This window comes from Pteropus medius, unplaced genomic scaffold, assembly GCF_902729225.1.
Source record: "Pteropus medius unplaced genomic scaffold, Ma_sr-lr_union100, whole genome shotgun sequence".
Lineage (NCBI taxonomy): Eukaryota > Metazoa > Chordata > Mammalia > Chiroptera > Pteropodidae > Pteropus > Pteropus medius.
The window spans coordinates 65,386-84,045 of NW_024351647.1; the positions used below are offsets into that span (position 1 = coordinate 65,386).

General features: G+C 52.6%; 1 protein-coding gene across 1 annotated transcript; it reads right to left on the reverse strand.

The window, feature by feature from the left end:
- Positions 1-349: 349 nt before the first annotated feature.
- TYRO3 (TYRO3 protein tyrosine kinase) lies at positions 350-17,050 on the reverse strand. Its single transcript, XM_039843826.1, has 19 exons — positions 16,704-17,050; positions 14,758-14,941; positions 14,466-14,566; positions 13,552-13,722; positions 11,994-12,080; positions 11,130-11,245; positions 9,407-9,584; positions 8,581-8,726; positions 7,909-8,053; positions 7,399-7,528; positions 7,216-7,316; positions 6,825-6,920; positions 6,406-6,486; positions 5,852-5,944; positions 5,287-5,408; positions 4,757-4,866; positions 4,416-4,575; positions 4,077-4,213; positions 350-1,809 (listed from the first exon to the last, which is right to left on the reverse strand). Exons 1-19 carry the CDS (start codon positions 16,825-16,827, stop codon positions 1,419-1,421), a joined length of 2,673 nt encoding a protein of 890 aa, XP_039699760.1. The 5' UTR covers positions 16,828-17,050; the 3' UTR covers positions 350-1,418.
- Positions 17,051-18,660: the final 1,610 nt, after the last annotated feature.

Below are 18,660 nucleotides of genomic sequence, written 5' to 3' on the forward strand. Positions count from 1 at the left end.
TTCTAAGGTAAAGAACTCTTTCAAAACATTTGCCTTTTCAAAAGGTCAATGGTGGTTATCTCTAGGTGGTAGGATATAGGTATTGGGCATTTTAAAAATGATTTTCTGCATCTTCTTCCTTATCTGCAATGATTGTGCATTATCGTTAATATAAGATTCTTTGGGGTCTTCTCTAATTAGAAAAACATTTTGTGCTCAATGCAGAAAACTTGGAAAGCACAAAGGAAAAACTCTCCTTAATCACATCATGTAAAGATAACAGCTGTTAACATTTTGGTGCATGTCTTTCCAGACTTTTCTCTATGCAGAGATGCTTCGGCGGGGGGGGGGCGCAGTAAAAAGACAAAGCCTTGAGTTCAATTTTATTTCTGCTTTTAAACAGCATCTGATGGTTTGGAAATATCCCTAACAGCAAGGGCCCACCCCATGCACTCCCTCAGCCAGGGCTGGAGTCCTGACTCCAGAACTTCCCCTCCCCCACACCAGCCATCAGACCTGTTTTCTCTCTTCTCCTGGGACTCCAGTTAGAGGGAAAGTTGGGACTAAGGGACACTGCAAGGAGGGACTGGGCTCAAACACAGCTGCCTTTGTTAGTCTTAGGATATTTCAGGAGTTGGTAGCATGCTCAGACACACTATAAGAGGGCGAAAAGAGGGGCTCCTGGACTCCTCTCTGGCCTCACTCATCCCCAGGCAAGCCCTATAGCACTCCTTCCTCTAGCCAGGCTCAGGGCATTGCCTTTAGAAGCTGGGCAAATGGTAGCCTGTGGTAATCCAGCATGCCTCATTGTGACCTGGTCAGCTGCACTTTACTCCTGGCCTAGGCGGGATGGGTAATCAGGAAAATGATGATGATTCAGACCTGAGTGTTCCACTGCCTCGTACCACAGGGCTTAGATCCTGACTGTACCAACCCCTTGCTGACTCTCACCTAAAGTGGGAATACAAGGGCATCTCTTTGTGAGGTGGGACAAACCTGGGCATTTAAACCCAAGCATGGACACAGCTGGGCCCCCAGGCCAGAGACCCCTCAGTGCATGCACTGAAGCAATAGGGGCAGCTCAGCCGGGAGAGTAGGGGCCCACAGGGCTGGATGTACTCTCCCCCAACTCCTCTCCATACCCATGGTAACCATGGAAACATAACCACCCCCTCCTGCCAGCTGCCTGGGTTTAGACAACCAGGCCTGGCCCACCTCTACCCAGCCAAGGCCTGAACTGATGCCAGGCTGGCCACAGAGTGGCTGCAGGAACTGGAATTGGGCGATTTGGTCAGTCCAGGCTTCCAGCACAGCTTGAGAAGACTACCACAGGAGCCTCCACGCCTTGCTGCCTGGGCTGGGGTCAGACAGGGTGAGGTCAGCCAGCATGGCAGCCAGCAGGGCCAGCCTCATGGCCCCAGATGCCCTCTGCCTGTGGGCTAACAGCTACTGTGGGGCAGTAGCCCTTGCTGCAGCAGTAGCAGCCTCTGGGCTTCGTTGAGGGGGCTTCCTGGCTGCTGCTCCTCCTGCCCGGGCTGCTCAGCTAGCCCTCCAGGGCTGAGGATGTACCGATAGTCACTGGGGATGCCCCCTACTGCCCCCATGCTACTGCCATCCTCAACCCCACTACTGGCCTGGTCCCCACCAGGCAGCTCCAGCCTGCTTCCCTCAGCAGGCTCCTCGGCTCTCTCCAGGTTGATGTACAAAGGGTCCTGGCTGGTGGACAGCACAGACAGGTGGCCCAGAATGTTCTCCAGCTCCATTCGCAGGCATGTGAAGCTTGGGCGCTGCTTGGGGTCGGTGCTCCAGCACTGGTACATGAGCTCATACCTGCGGCAGGCAGAAGGGTGAGGGGAAGTAGTGAGGAGCCAGAAGGAAGGGGAAGGATGGTTCTTCTCTCAAAAGCAGAGACCCCTTAATCACACTGAACTAGGATTTTTAAAAATTTTATTTAACACACTGATGTATAGGGCTTACTATGTATCAGGCACGCTTCTAAGTATTTTACGTTTATTATTTAACGCTTGCAACAATCCTATAAATTAAGTGGTCCCTATTTTACCTATACGGAAACTGAGGCACAGAGAATTTAAGAACCTTGACTTGACACAGGTAGAAAGTGATAAAGCTGCAATTTGATGCCAGGTGGTTTGGCTCCAGCTTCCCTCTTTTGCCGTCTTGGGAGGGGGTACTAAGAGTGTTTTTTTCTTGCAGAACACAGCCTGGAATGTGGATTTCAGTATCCACCCTTTGTCCTAAATCCTCACCCACTCAGTCTTAAATCCTCTTTGTTCATGGGCACCTTTGAGAATCTGGGAGAAGCTTCCAGCCTTCTTCCCCTGGCAGAAAAAACACTTTTGATATACAATTTCAGAAGCCTTACAGATTCCTTGAGGTCTTATTCTGTTCCCAGGAAATGTCTTAGGCTGAGGGAAAAAAGAACTAATGGGAAGGGGCTGAGACCAGACCTATTCTGAGAGAGCAAATGCCGACTCTCTTGCCTGTGCCCACAATAAAAGCCCCAAACACTTTCCCCTACACCAGCACTTCTGACAGAGGCCCCCAATGATGGGGAGAATCATGCCAGATATCAAGTAGGCCGTGGGAATGGTCTGGGGCCATGCATCTGTGGCCAGCCTGGGATACATTGTCAAGGCTGTGCTAGGAGCCAATTGGCGCCAGTCCACCAGGCTGCCTGCTGGGAGGCCAGCATCCGCCCACCCACTATTGACAACACTAGCTTCAGCCCGGGAGACTAAGCCAGGGATTGGTCCCCACTGCCTAGCAGAGTCTCTGCAGCTCCAGAGGCCCAGGCAGGCTGTAGCCAAAGGGAGACCTGAGCTTCCTGCCCCTGCCATGCCCTGAGCTATGCTGAATGAATAGAAGCGGTAGGGCCTGGTTTGTGCACTCAAGAGTTCCCTCTTACCCAGAGTCTAGGCTCGGGGCACTTGGAACCTACTGCCTTGGAGAAAGACAGCCCCACCATTCAGGCTGAGCCTTCTTCTGTCTAAATTCTTAAACTTCTGGAGGTCCAACCCCACAGCAAGAAATAGGGAACAGATTCCTTCCCTGGATCACTGTAAACTCCTTCCCACTGGTACTAGTGAAAAGGTCCTCTGAGGGCCCAGGGAGACTCTGGCTTGCTTGGGGTGGGAGAATAACACTAGAACAGACAAATCGCAGTTGGCGTCATGGTTAAGAAGCACATATTCTAAAATGACAGGGGATCTAGTCATCCAGAGTCATCAATTCATCCACTTAATAGTTGTGTGACATCGGTCATGTTATTTAACCTCTTTAATCCCAGTTCCTCATCTACAAAATAGGGATAATAATACTCTTTTCCTCATAGAGTTAGAGGAGGATTTCCTGAAAGAATGCCCATAAAATGCCCAGCTAATGTTAGTGATACTGTCTTCTAGTCACAAGGAGTTCATGACACTCCCCTGTGCAGTAGGTGTATCACCACCCTCCCCACTCTCGAGAACTCCAGGCTTCTAGAAAGGAAAGAAAGCAGTTCCCTCTCCCCAGGGTCTCAGTTTGTTATGTTAGGTCCCTCTCCTTCCTCAAGAGGAGGCCAAGACAAGAAAGGAACCCAACCTCCCGCCTCCAGCACCCCCTCCTTGTCAAGCAAGGAATGTGATGGAGCAGCAGTTTTTTCCATGCCCCTGTGCAGCCCTCTTAGGGGGAGGGAGAGCTCAGCCTAGGAGGTTTTCTTTAACTAGCTGGAGAATGAGCAGGAGTGGGGGTGGGGAGGTGACAGGGAAACCTGCACTGTCGCTCATCCCTATAACTTCTGCCCACATGGCTCCTGGTTCCCCCTGGAAACTAGAGAAAATAAGAGTAATAGGAAAAGACTGCAGCAAGAAAATATGGGATGGAAAAGGGGGAGAGAAAGAAAACGGCAAGGTTGGATGAAGAGGAAGTTTGGGTGAAGTCAGTCTTCCCTCTAAGAAATGACAAGGACATTTCTAAAAAAAAAAATAAAGTCAAATCGAGGTTCTGAGCTGCCACTGGCCCAGCAGCTGTTGTGGTAGCCATCAGCTGAAACCCCAAATTCTTGTTTCCTCCCAGAATTCCCTTCCCAGGGCACTTACAAGTCCTCCATACAATCCAGAGGCTGTTTCAGGCGGTTCCCGCCGATGAGGTAGTTGTAAATCTCAGCGTTCTCGATGCCAGCATATGGCGTCTGCCCACGGGTCATGATCTCCCACATGGTCACCCCAAAGGCCCACTGGGACAGAAGTGAGGTCAGAAGAGAGATGTCACTAGGCTTTCTGAACCAGGCAGTGCTCTGAGGTTCTGGGGCCTCGTACAAGGCAGCCAAGGCCCAGAGTACAGACCTAGCTGGGTCCTTAAGGATCTTAAAGGTCCACCCACGAACTAGTCCATAACACTTGCGTTACCACAGAGCCTTGTTGTGTCACCATGCTCACCACATCACTGTGCACAGTATACAGGTTGTCAGCCAGGCTCTCCAGGGCCAGCCACTTGACGGGCAATTTAGAAGCACAGCCCTGACGATAGTAGTCCCCACTATAGATCTTCCGGGAGAGCCCAAAGTCAGCCACACACACTGTCATGTCTTCTGCCAGCCTGTGATGGATATTGGAGGATACTTAGTAAGGCTGGCAGCCTTACCAAAGCCAGAGCATCTTTGCTCCCGAGCTGTCCCCTCACATAGCAGATACTGCCCCAGGCAAGAGCTGAACATCAGGTACCTCCTCCTGGCACTAGCCACTCCCTCCCACTTCCTACGCCCCCAGAATTTACGTACATGCAATTCCGAGCAGCTAGGTCTCGGTGGATAAAGTTCCGGGAACTCAGGTATTCCATGCCACAGGCGATGTCCACCATGAACCGGATCAGGGTCTGCAGGGGCAGGTTCTGGTGGGCAGATAGAGCAAGCTCAGGCTGGATCTGTCCACCTAGCCAGGACAGGATAAATGGGGTTCACTGGCCAGAAAGCCTAAAGGCTGTCCTCGGAATCACTGAAAGGAAAGGGACAGAGGGGTTCCCCAAGGCTAGGAAACTTTGGCAAATCTTCCAGAGCACCCAGGAGTCAAAACTCCCCCAATCTGGGACTTACTTCACAGGTCTCTTCTTCCAGAAAGGGCCCTTGCCCAGCCTAAAATTCTTAGCAGGGTCTTATGAGAGAAAAGGAAGCCTGCTAGCGTAAGGAAAGTCAAACTCAGAGCCCACCTCTCCCAACCAGCTCAATTGGCCCTCCCCAACCACCCAAACAACCTCTCTCCCAGGGTCTTTGTCCCTTTCCAATTCCTGGCTACTCCCACCCCAGGCACTCACAAAGGGGTTCTCCCCAATCCGGGAAGCAAGCAGGAAGGCGTGCAGGTCTCCGTGCTTCATGAAAGGTAGGATAACCATGGGGATGGGGAGACGGCCTTTGGCCCTGCTCCGGAGGCTCACCCCTGAGAACAAGGGGAGAGTAAGGAACAGGGCATATAAAGGTCAAAGACTGGCTCAGGTGTCTACATGAGCCCCCCCACCTGCTGGGTCCTACCTCTAGCCCTGGCTCTGCTACTTTTTCCCCCTAAGTTCCACATTGGCCTGGTGATCACCCCAAGAAGAACTCTGGCTGCCCCCAGATCTCTGGAGCATCTTTTCTGTCCGTCCCCACCCTTCTCTCTCCTCTGTTCATATGAGCAGTCTTCAGGTGCAGACCTTCAGTGCAGAGATTACAAAACAAACTCCCTACCTGGAGTCCGATTTCAGCCAGGACCCCCTGGCTATTTTGCCATCTGCTTGTTCGTCAGGTAAGTCTAAACTTCACTCCCACAGGCTGCCATCCCACCTTGGGTGGAGCACAGTTTTAGCTTTATTTTATATCTGCCTCCTCCAGGAAAGAGCTCACCAATAAGCTTGGCCACGTGTGGGTGATCAAACTCCTTCATGCAAGCTGCTTCCCTGAGGAACTCTTCGATGTCACTTGAGGCAATGATGTCAGCTGGGAGAAAAGGATGGGAGGGAGAAATGAGGAAGATGTGCCCCCAGTTCTGACCCAAGACTCCTAGGCCTTGTCCCTCATGTGTCCTGGGCTTCCTAGCGGGGCTAGGACACAGTCTGGCCACAAGCAGGAGAAAACCTGCTATAGGAGTGGTACTATCCAATAATTTCTCCACTTGCCAATGCCTTCCCTTTAGTTTGAACAGTCAAGCAACTTAGCCAACCACAGCTTTCATCACCTTGAGTAAGGCTAGGACAGTCACTGCTGACGCCAGAGAGCAAAGGCTAGGGCACAAATGTGTGTGGGTTCATGCCTGTGAATTATTCACGTGGCATCCCCGTTAGTGCTGACTAACTCTTCTTGAAAAGTCTAGGGGCCAAGCAGAACCTGCTTCAGGATCAGTCACTCCTTTCGCCCTCCCAAGTGATGCCCTCATGCCACATTTACTATTCTCCACTCACCTTTCAGCATCTTTACAGCCACTTTCACGAAGGAGCCATCCTCCTGCTTTAACTGGGCCTCCCGCACTGAACCAAACTCTCCTACAAAGCAATCCAAATGATGGTGAGTCCCCTCGCCCTCCTGTCTCCCACCCCATTCCCTCCCAGGTGACCCTCCACGGGCACACAAAATCATTAGACTCTGGGGCTATTGGAGGAGTCTCCCTCGTCCATAGCCAAAGCAAAGTATGCTGGGAGTGACTCCTCAGCACTCCTGGTCCCCAGCTACCAATTCCCCAAGCACTCCAAAACTCAGGAATCTATAAGCATATCCTGTTTATAGGAGCTGACCCAAATCCACACCCTCAAAGTAATGGAAGCAACCAAACACACCCAGACACGACAAACCACTCATGCCAATTCCCGCACAGCCCACATACCTTTGCCCAACATCCGGCCCAGGGTGAACTGCTGCTCTGGGATGAGCACATCCTCCAGTTTGTCCTTCAGTTCATCACTGATGCCCAAGCTGTCCACTGTTGGGGAAGGAGTGTTGAGAATGGAGAGGGACCTCTCTGGTTCCTGATCCAAAATCCAGCCTGCCTTCTACAACCCAGACTCCACTCACAGAGCACAGATGAGCTTAGTTTAGCTCTCCCACAGCTAAAATAGCAACCTCCACAAGGGTAGGTCTGTGTGTCTTTTCCATTCTGTGTGCTTGGGACTCGTCGAGTTTCAGACATATTGGTCAAATTATTGAATTAGTAAAAAGAATGCAGGTAGGAGCACAAGATAGCCCATTTTTCCCTCCTATGATTTCCCACCACTCACGTGTGGCCTCAATGCGCTCGGGTCTTTCCCGATTGAAGGACCGGGCTGCCCGGAAGTGAACAGCTGGCTCCCCTCTGGCCATGACACTGTCAAAGGCTTGCCTAAAGGAAGACCCAATATGTGAGGTCAGCTCCAAGCTCTTTAGTCACCACCGGCCTCTCCCTCCGTGTCCCTACCTCTTACCCAAACCGTGTCTCCTTCCGCCTCTTTCGAAGCAGGATGAGGGCCAAGGCGGCAGCTGTCACCAGGGCTGTCAGCACACCCAGGACCACAGGCACCCAGGATGTGCGGCTGTGGGGAGAGCCCTGCTGGCCTGTGGGAGACAGGTGCATAAGGTAGGCTGACATCAAGGAGTCCCTTTATAATTTTCTGACAACAGCCATCTGGCCTGGTCAGGGGACTCCCCTAAGCCAATTAAGATCCCAAGTGGAAAGAAGCTCCAAAGAAAGACCTGAGACTTCTTACCCTGCCAGTGAGAGGTCCTGGCTAATGAGACCTATGGCACAATCAGGGATTTCTATTCTAGTCTGGGGCAGGGGAAGGAGAATGAGATATAGTTTAAATATCAGCCTTAGCCTCAACTGCTTGACTCTTTGGGACTATTAGGAGAGAAGGTGCTGCCAGCCTCCTCCCACCAGTACAGGGTGCCCTTGAAAGCCCCAATCCCCTATTCTCGCCCTCTGTAGGCCTCACCTGCATGGTCATGAGAAGAGACCACCAGTGGCTGACTCCAGGGCCCATAGCCAGCTGCATTGGAGACGCACACACGTACAGTCAGGTCCTTCTGGGGATCCCAGACTGTCAAGTTGACCTGGGTCCCCTCCACTATCAGCTCACCCTGCAGCCAGGAAAAGCCCCCATCCCACATTGAGTCTGAGGAAAAGGCTTCCAGCTAGGGCCTGAAGGTAGAAAAAGCTAGGAACATGGGAGCCCAGGGACACTGCGGGTTCAGAGGCTGCAGGAACACAACCTGATGGGAGTTATCACATTCCTGCTCCAGGCTGCAGGGGCCTTTCCTGAACACAAACAAGGCTCAGTCCCGGAATGCAGAAGTGGGGGATGGGAGCGAACTGGGCTGAGGATAAGAAAGCCTTATCTGTGCCCTCCCCCAGCTTGTGCAGAAATGTGTTTCCTGCTTTACATACAAAGTGGCCACTGGATGCAATCCTAACAGGAGACATAATCCAATAAGGAGAGCAGCCTAAAGGGGAAGGCGGGAGGAGTAGACTCCCTGGGGTGGTGGGAGGCCCAGCCTACCAAGGCCCCCAGGCCCACCAAGGACAGCCATTCTGAAGCTCTAAAGGCCTTAGAGCCCTGAAGGGTGACTGGTATACCTAGAGAGTGGAGGCTTCTGCCTCTCCTTACCTGGGTTCCATTGTCTTGAACCCAGAACAGTTTATAGGGTCCCAGGGGGCCTTCCAAAGGGCCCTCAGGGATCACTTCTTCCCATTCCAGGATGAGGCCTGAGTCTGTGTAGATGGCATGGAGGTTCTGGGGAGCGCTGGCTGGGGCTGTACCCAAAGAGAGAAGGTTGCTAAGAGCCCTGCCCTTCCCACCATCACTATCCCATGCAGGCTTTTGGAACCAACTCCCAAGAACTAAACAGCTCAGAGGGCAACAGGTGGGGGAAGAGCTCACCTCCCAGTTCTGACTGTGCTCACCCATGTCCTGTGGGGGAGGGCTGAGCAATGGCAGTACCCTTGCTAGGCCATGTTGCTCTTCATTGCCTTGATGACTGCCTCAGCCACATCCTTCACCACTCCCCTCTCACAGTCCTGCCAGCTTCTTTGCAATTGCTAGAGAACTCCAAGCAAGTTCCCACCCTGAGGTCTTTGAATTCACTGTGCCCTCTTCTTACAGTGATTTTCCCCCAAACATGGCTCCTTCCTTAGCAATTGGACCTGTTTATGGGGTATTCTTGACCCAGCTGGGTACACCTGTTACCGTACTTACTAATATTTTCTACTTCACTTATCTGCTCCACCAACTAGAACCAGAGCTACATGGGAAAAAGGCTGATTTATCTAGTTCATGAGTATGCTGTAGGCATTCAGTAAGTGTTTGCCAAATGATGCATAAAGCTCCCTCTTAGGTCCTGCCCTCTCCCAGTCAACTCATTCGGAGCTGGAGCCAACATGGCCCCTCCCCTGCTCCAGCCCTTTCCAGACACTTTGTTCTGTAAGTCCCTTACCTAGACCCTTTGTCCGAAAGGGTACCCAGTCAGCATATGGAGAAGGCCCCAAGGCGTTGGCACAGCGCACCCTGAGGCTATAGTTGGTGGCAGGTGCCAGGTCCCGGAGAAGGCAGGTAAAAGGTGGCACAGGGACCACGACAGCCAGGACCTCCCAGCCTCCTGGGGCCTGTGTTACCTACAGAAAAGCAGAAAATTAATGATGTAGCGAGAGATGGAAGATAGGATAGGTACGGGTATGGGGTGGAAGGGTTTGAACTAATTCCTCCTAAGTCTATCAGCAAACACTTGCAATCTATCCCCTCCCATTGGCCCCCACTCCAATGACACACCAGGTTCCACACCTCCATGCCTTTGCAAATGCTGTTCTCTTTGCTTAGAATGACCTGCTCTTCCTAGCAAAGTCCAAATCATCCTTTAAGACTCAACACAAATACCACTTTCTCTGTGAAAGCCTTTCTAAACTACTCCAGAAAACTCATGCCCTTTTGTGCTTAGTGAATAACTCCGAGTAGTTATAGTTACCACTTATTGTAACTATTTACATACCAGACACCGCAGTCTCAGTGCTTCTCAAGGGCAGAGTAACTGGAAGCCTAGGGGCACCATAAACCAGGCCTTTACCTTACATTTTAGGAGCCCAGGACAAGAGTACAAGTGGAGATCCATGTACCATATAGCTAAATATTTAAATGTTATAAATCAGCTAACAAATTATTAAATAAAATATTTCTCATCTTAATATATTGACAAATAAAACTTCATAACAACTTGGAAGGTCAGGTTTGCATTTATAATCCTCCAAATCCTTGAACTCTCAAGCCAGAATAAGGTAGCACAAGGATCTATACTATGAAGGCTGTCACATGTGCAGGTGTGGAAATGCTGCCAACATACCAATCCCCCACAAAAGGCTGCCCTCTGGACATAGAGATGAATATACCATACTCTCCCAAAGATGGACCAGGCAAGAGGCCCACACAGGCCTGGAACCAGACTTGCCATAATACAAGAGATCCTGAGTATCTGGAGTATGGTGTGGTATAGTGGTTGTAGGGGTGGGGTAGGAGGGGTTATCCACATGATCTGGATAGGCATGTCCCTTTGGCCCTGCAGATTCCTTGCCCAGGAGCAAGGGGTATAGTAAAAGAAGGGCCTGAGTGGGCTACTGTAAATGGCGGAGCCCAGAGCAGGGGCCTCTCCTGCCTGGGGAAACTGCCTAGGACAGTTTCAAAGGTGCTCAATAAATACCTTTTGAGTAAACACATGAAAATGAATAAGCTTGCATCATCTTTTTTTAGTTTCACCTTACCCAGGTTTTTCACTCTCTGGGGCTTAGAACCCTTTCTAGTCCCCTTGTTCTCTTTGGCTAAGTCAGGGAGCAGGGCATGAGAGTGCAAGTATCAGATAAATCAAAGGTTTGGGTTTTCGACAGCATAATAAAATCTCTTCCAGACATGCAAAAATCTGCTCTACTTATCTGCTTTCCAGCCTGAAGAATGCATGGGATCTGAGGCAACCTACAGAGTCACTTGGTTGCCAGAGCATCCTATGATAAGGGGCAGTAGCCGGGAACAACAGTAAGGGAACAACACCTGAATAGAGCTGGAGACCAAGCCCCATAGGCAACTCTAAACAAATGTGATACTACTGTACAAAAAGTACCACTGAGGCAGCCACGACAAACATGGTCAGGAGAGCCTGTCCCGCCCTCTCAGCATACCTGAACTGTACAGGATTGGAGCATGGCTCGGCCATCAGCACCTGGTGTCCAGGCCACACTAGCATTGCTGCTGGAGAGCTTCGTCACTGTGATGTTGAAGGGGGCTGCAGGCAGTGCTGTGGATGGAGACTTAAAAGTCAGTGCCCCGAATTTCAGTGCCCCGAATTTCAGTGTCCAGAAAGAATATACGAGGAGGGAACAGAAGGTCTGACCCCTCAACCCCAGGACCACAGCAATATACAAGCCAAGCAACCAGATGGAGACAGCTGCTCATAGCCAGGAGAGTGCCTAGGTTGTAGAGAGAGGTTGCCTCCTCCTGAATCTGGGGCCCCATCTGACCAAGGAAAGGGATAAGATAGTGGGGTATATGGGGGTACAGCACCTCGGCCTTGGGAGATAAAAACAAGAGGAAGTCCCTGCAACCACAGTCCATTCCTCCACACAATGGCTCTCTCCCTATTCCTCCTCCTCTCCCTCTGTGCACACTAACCCTTTGGGTCTCCTCTATCATCCTGCCAGGCTGTTTTTCCCTCTCCCATTCCCTCCACAGGGGCTGGCAGAAGCAAGGTTGGGCATGAGCCTTGACCATCTCCTGCTGGCTCCCTCTCCCCCTCCCTCCCAAGGGCTCTGCTTCGTGATGGGAAATCTGCTGTGACGTCAGGTTTCTATTTTCATCTCAGCCACAGCAGGGTCTCAGGTGCTCCCACTAGGAATGGAGCTATACCAGTTAACCCCTCATCTCTCAGATCCCAGCAGGGCCGAGGGGAACTGGAACACCAAATGATTCTGCCTTTACGCCCTGCTGGACAGCACACCGAGAACGCCTCTGCTTCATCTATCAACCCTCCCCGCCAATCCTCCTACCTTGAAGACGAACCGTGGCTGGGCGAGAAGAGGCAAGGCCTTTCAGGTTGTGAGCTTCACAGGAGAACACAGTGCTCTGGGTCACCCCTGGGGCCAGAAAACCTCTGTCAGCCCCCCAAGCAGCAACTCCCACTCAGTCTGGGATTGGGGAAGACGGATACTTAGGCTCCAGATCTGAATATCCTAGAAGTCCCTCTGGCCAAGGGAGGGGCTAGATAGTGGAGTATGTCAGAATGAACAGGGACTTTGGAGTCTATGGGCCTAAATATAAATCCCAGAGTTGTGGCTCTGTTTTCTCATCTCCCAAATGGAAGCACTATGAGAACCAAATAATGTAAAGTGCATGGTACATAGTAAGCATTTGAGAAATGCTATACCACTCCTCCCACCTCAATCCCATTTCCTGAAGACAGCACAGAGCTGCCTCCCTTTTCTGGTCACTCCTTTATCACACATTCCAGAGCCCTTCTCTATTTGCTCTGTGCCATATCATTGTTGTATTTACTGATTCTTTGCCTTGCAATAGTTTTCAGCTCCTTATGCATGTATCTTGTCCTCCAATTATACTAATTCCTTGGGGGTTGGACAGGTGGCTTCTATTTATTTTATATTCCTTTTATCCCCCATGGTGCTTAGCAGGGTGGTGTGTGGAGTAGGAGTTCAGTGAGTGGTTATTATCAGGCAGGCTGCCTGAGGGTCTCAACCACACACATCTGGAGAGAACGGAACCCAACCTCCCTTCTAATCTGCTCCAACCCAGTGCCTCTTGAACAGGACCTGCCCTCATTTCCAAGAGGTCTTGCATCTTCTCAAGATTCATATTGCTAGGGGACTTGGCAGATCAGAGCCCATGCCTCCCACCTTCCAGTACACGAGACCAAGCTCAGACAACAGTCTTTTTTGACCAGTTCAAGCCTGGACAGAAACATTAACTTTGTTTCCCAGAAAAGACAGCCTCACAAGCATGTGAGGTACGTGCCTGAGGATTCTGGGGTCCAGATGGGTATGCAGGCATGGCTACTTTGGGTCTAACTGTGGGTAGGTATACAGATATAGCTGTTTGGGAAAACCATACAAAGGCCATTAGGACAGGAGACCCTGTATCTTTGTGCTGGCCTCCCCTCCTTGCTTTCCTTCCCCCCGCCATTTCCTACTCTGCAGCCTGAGCCTCTCATTTTCTAGGCAAGTCTGCCAGACACTCCTCCTAGCTCTGCGTGGGCTGGTTCCTTTCCTGGCTCCATCCCTTGAGGGGTGGTGGGGGATGGGTGCCCCTGGTCCCACCCAATTCATCTCCCAGGGCTAGCTGTACACAGCCTGCACTACTGAATCAGGGAATGAAGCTCCAGCATCCTCCTTAAGCACACAAAGCAGGATCACCACTAATCATCCCACCCAGTCAGCCTAGCACACCTGATTAATGAGCTTAGCAATGGTGCAGTTCATATACCCAGGCACCAGAGTTTGTTCTGGACACACAACAGCAAACCGTGTTTTAAGCAGATTTGAACTCTGCCAGCCACACTGCCCCTGCTCAAAGCCCCCTCCAGAGGCTGCTCACCTGTTACATTTAAAACAGAAGGAGAGGGAGCAGGTCCCCCAACCTTCGTGCCTCCTCTCCACCAGATAATAGTAACAGGTTCAGGGGGACCCACAGCCTCACAAGACAGTTGGAAAGGAGCATTGGGTAGCACTGCCAGATCTTTCGGCTCCACAGTGAAAAATGGCACACCTAGGGAGAAAAGGGAGGTGGGGAGTAAGCCTTGCTGTCTCTCAGTCTCCAACTGTCCAAACCACAAGTTTGCTACCATTTGAAGCCCTCTCTGTGGAAGAACCCACAAGCCCTTATGATTGGGGTCAACTGCAGATCAGGCACCTAGCTTGAAGGGAAAGCTCTTCTTTGGTCCCCTTAGGAGTATCCTTTATGCTGTCCTTTTGGGCAGGGCAGATTCTCCCTTGCCAGACCTGCTCTAACAGCTCTTCTGGAAGCAAGGGAAGGGGTAGAGGGTGGGGAGCTGAGGGAAGGGCAAAAAGGGAGGAGAAGTGGGCGGGAGCTTTAGCAGAGTTCTGTGAGCAGGCCCCAAATCCAGTTCAGAGGCCTTTGTTACTTTCTTAGTCACTTTGTTTTCCCGGACTGAACAGTTCTGAGCTCCCACAGCTGCAGATCCTTCCTCCCCTCCCTCCTCTCTCCCTCCTGGTCTGGCCATTTGGCAGAACAGGGTCCAGACCAGATGGGTGCTTGAGGCTTGTTGCTCAGAGAACTGAAAATGACTGCATGCCATAGGTTGTGGGTCCTAGTTGCCCCCCTGGTTTTCAAATACCCAGACTCCAGCGAATATGGTCTTCCAGTGTCTGGGCCTGGAGCCTGCTATAATCAGGTCCCAGAGGGCAGTGAGGCAGCTTTCTTCCACTGAGTTTTCTTCTCCAGAGGTGTGGTCACCAGCAGGCAGCCAACATGCCCACATGCCTCCTCACCTTCTACTGTGAGCCACACTGGCTGGGAGGTCTCAGTTTCACCCCCATCTTCCACCTGGCACCAGTACCGGCCCGCATCAGAGCGCTCCACTGACTTCAGGCTGTGGAAACAAGACATCAGGGTTAAGAGGGCAGCTCTGCTGGGCAAACTCAATGGGTTCAGCCTGCTCTCACTTCTGGAAGTTCCCACAGGTTGCCAAATAAGAAACTACAGACTTGTGGGCATCGGCATTGCCCCCAGCTCCCAATGTCCCCAGGCTGGCATCCCACACCTTTTCCCACAGTCCTGCACCTGAGGAAGCCGATCCAGTGCTGCTCACTGACGGAGATATACACCTGATCCACACTCTGGACCAGAGCCCCATCCTTCACCCACTGTATCTCAGGATCCTCCATGCCCTCCACACTGCAGTTGAGCTTCACCGGCTGCCCTTGAGACACTGTCAGCTTCACCGGGGCTCCCATGAGCTTCAGGCCTGTAAGGTGAGAAGGAAAATGCATCAGTTAGCCTGAGAGGTCCCCTGTCTCTGGAAATACCCCCCATCCCCTTCTAGAACTTAGATTCTGTGTCAGAGGGCTCGTTCTCAGCCAATGGCCAAGAAAGCAGAGGCAAGACAGTGTAGAAGGGAAGGTGGCTTAAACCTGGACTGTGGGAAGTGGCATGACAAGCTCTTCATGCACCACTTCTGCTACTGCCAAGTTTCCCCCAGTTCTAAAGAAGTGACCTCTTACCCATATCTCCCTGCTGGGGAATGTTAAGTTCAACCAAAAAGAAGGCAAGCCAGGCTGAAACAGTGGGGCATTCTCATACACAGGGGGCAGGTACTGCCCTGGCAATGACTGCTGTACCCGGCCTGTGCAATAGGCAGCCAGCTCTCTACCCAAGGTGTCGGCCCAGACCTGCACTGCTGCTGGCACCCCCCTGCACCCTACCCAGGCAAATGAAAGGCTGAGGAAAGGAAGGAGGGGGTGCTCCCCTGAAGTGGAGAACATATGGCTGCAAAACCACGTCAGATCAAACACATGGCAGCCTTCCTGGCAGCCGCCTGCTCTATTAATACCTGAATGTGTGCAGGGGCGGGTGCTAGGAAGGTAGGAGGTAGAAGGAAGAGGAGGGGCCCTGAACACGGAGCCCAAGACCCCTGAGTTACTGTCACATCAACAGAAGCCACCCTCTGAACACTACCCTCTCTTGGTATGCTTAATGCTATTACGCCACACACACACACACACACACACACACACACACACACACACCTCTCTCTTGGTCTCCTGGCATGATTTTAAGCAGGTAAGAGCAGGTGAACTATCCACATAGCTGAAATCCAGTCCTGCTTCTTGCCTTTTGCTGTGACACTAGGCAAATCTTGGGCTCTCTGATCCTGAGACACACATAAATACTTGTCACTCTTTCCCTTCCCTTCCCTAAGAGGCTGATACAGCAAGGAGTGCTCTCCAAGAGGTGCCAGCTCAGTGCCTGCTGCCCTGGCCTGTGTGTTTCTTCCTCTCAGGATCAGTCACAGGGCAAGGAGGGATAGCCTCACACCCTGCACACACCCTGGAGCCCCAGGGGTGTGTAGTGTGAACCTGAAGATCCAGGGTGCTGCAAGAAGCACTCCTGTGACTGGCAAATGCCTCAGTGGCTATGTGGGAACACAAGGCAAACCTCCACAAAGACTAGAAACCTTGCCCCAGCCCATCGTCTCCAACACTGCTTGCTTCAGGAAGCTCTGAGTGGGCACAGGAACTAGAGTATGCCCAGATGTTTTCTGTGACCGGGCATTCTCACAGCCCCTGCTCCTAAATGGTGCCTCTTGGGTGCTCAGCCTCAGTCTCTGTGGTTTCAGAGAGGTACTTTTGTGTGTGGGGACGGCAGAATGGGGTCCCCAGGACTCGGAGGGGAGAGCAAACAACTAGGAACATCGAGGCGGGAAAATCCAGTCCCAAACACCCCCCGCTGACCACTCAGCCCACAGCCCCACTTCTTTTCTTTCCACCCTGCCAAAAGAGCCCCGGACGCGAGAAAGTTGGGGGTGGGGACCCCGAGATCCGGCAGCGAACACACCGCTGCGCCCCGTCTTCCAGCCCCTAAACCTCGGCCTCCGAGCTTTAGTTCCCCCACCCAAATCTCTGGCCCGCCCAGGCCCGGGGCTCGCTCGGCAGCTGTCCCTGGGCTCCGACCCCGGCCGCGACCCTCTGCAGCCCCCGCTTTCCGCCACCTCCCCGGCCAGCCCATACCTGCAGCCACGGACTCGGGGAGCAGAAGAGCAGCCAGACCCGCCAGCAGCAGCAGCGGCGGCGGCGGCGGCGGCGGCAGCAGCGGCTGGAGCCCCGACCGCCCCATGCTCCGCCTCAGCGCCATCGGCGGCGACGCCGAACCATGCCGAGCCCGGCCCGCGAGCGACTACGGAGGAGGGAGGAAGGAGGAGAGAGGAGGGCTGCGGGAGGGGCGGGGGCCGGGCCGGGGGGCGGTGCTGGGGCCCGTGCCTCCGAGACCCGCGCCGGCTGCGAGTTGCGGCAGCCGCCGTCAGCAGCGCGGGGTCTCTGGGGCCGCTCCTGGGCCACCGCGCTTCCTCCAGAGCCGTCGCCGCCGCCGCCGCTGATTCATGTTCTTCTCGGTGCCGCCACCTCCTCCCCAGCCCTCCCGCCCGGAGCTCGAGCTCGTACCGCCCCCCCGCGGAGCCCCGGGCGGCATGCTCCAAGCTCCAACCCCACCGTTGCCAGTCTGGCCTCCGGCCTCCAGTCGATCCCTATCCACACACCTCCCTAGCCCTAGCCAGCAACCCCTACCCCAGCTACCCCGAAGCCGACAGAGGATCTGGCTCCGTCCCCTGCATGGACACCCCAGCCACGCCCCTCCTTTTCCGAAATACACTCCAGAATCTTTTCAAACCCAACACTCCAGATCCTTTCCTCAAAACATCGCTAGAGGCCTCTACCACATCCCAACTTTTGTCCAGACTGATCCCGAAACCCAGTACCCGCCTCACAGGATATAAACCATCTCAATCCCCAAGACATTTACGACCATCAGCTCCCCGCCCCATATTGTCCTGACTCAGAACTCTCCCACTATCTGCACCCATTCGTACCTCTTTCACGAGCCTATCACCCGAATACCCCATATTCATGCTCCATTGCCTACCCCTTTTTCTCCAAGACCTGGGGCCTTGAGTCGAGTTTTCCAAGCTCTTCTTGGTAATCCTCGGGTTTTATCTGCTATCCTACTACTGTACTACATAGCCCAAAGCCCAGTGGCCCATGTGTTCTGGGGTTGTCATTCTTCCTAGTTACTTCCTCTGCTTTTACTTCCTAGTTACTTCCTAGTTACTTCCTCCCCATTTCCCAGGAGATGGTATGAAAGTTGGCTTTAACATCACAATATCTAATAAAACATTAGCTAGTATTAGTAGAGCACTTTGCGCATAGTAGGGACTCCATAAATAAATAGGCCTGTTAAATTGAATGAATAATTGCCTCAGAGCTTGGCCTATCCCACAACCAGTAATCACTGGGGTGGTTATGCCCACGAACATCCTGTCAGGCAGATGCAGAGCCGGTTCCAAATCCAGCCTACCAAGGGTTCCCCTCCCTTTGCCCAGGCCTTTACCTAGCCACTGGAGCCTACTCCAGAGAGCCCTTCTCAGAAGTCCTGGGTGAGAAGGTGGGACAAGCCGCTCAACACTCTGTTCCCTGCAGCTTCACTGGATCTTTCCAGGGATTCTCTTTCTGAGCAACAGGGGCCTGCCTCTTCCTTCACTTGGCCCCATCAGTGATTGTTTATTAATTATACTAAGGATAAAAACAACAAACAGCAGTGCTGGCAGCATCCTCAGACCCAGCTGGGGGTGCCCCCAGGCGGCAGCACAGGGGGAGACTCTGGAAGCGCTGTCAAGAGTTGGATGGCAGGTCCCAGAGTCAGTGGTTTAGCTCAGCACTTTGACAATTTTTTTTTTTGGGGGGCGGGGGGTTGGGGGGGCACCATAGGTTGGCTCTAGGACCCTTTCCTAAAGGAAGAAAACTTGCTCTCTTCCAGAATCCATAGCTTCTGAGCTTAGGCTGAGTCGGATCAGGGCAGGCAATAGTATGGGGCTGAAGCCAGATTTGCAAGGGCCGCTACTGTGGCAATGTGGCTAGTACAGCCCTGTACTTGGGCACTTGTCACTTCTCAAGGCTCTCTCTCCCACTCTACTCT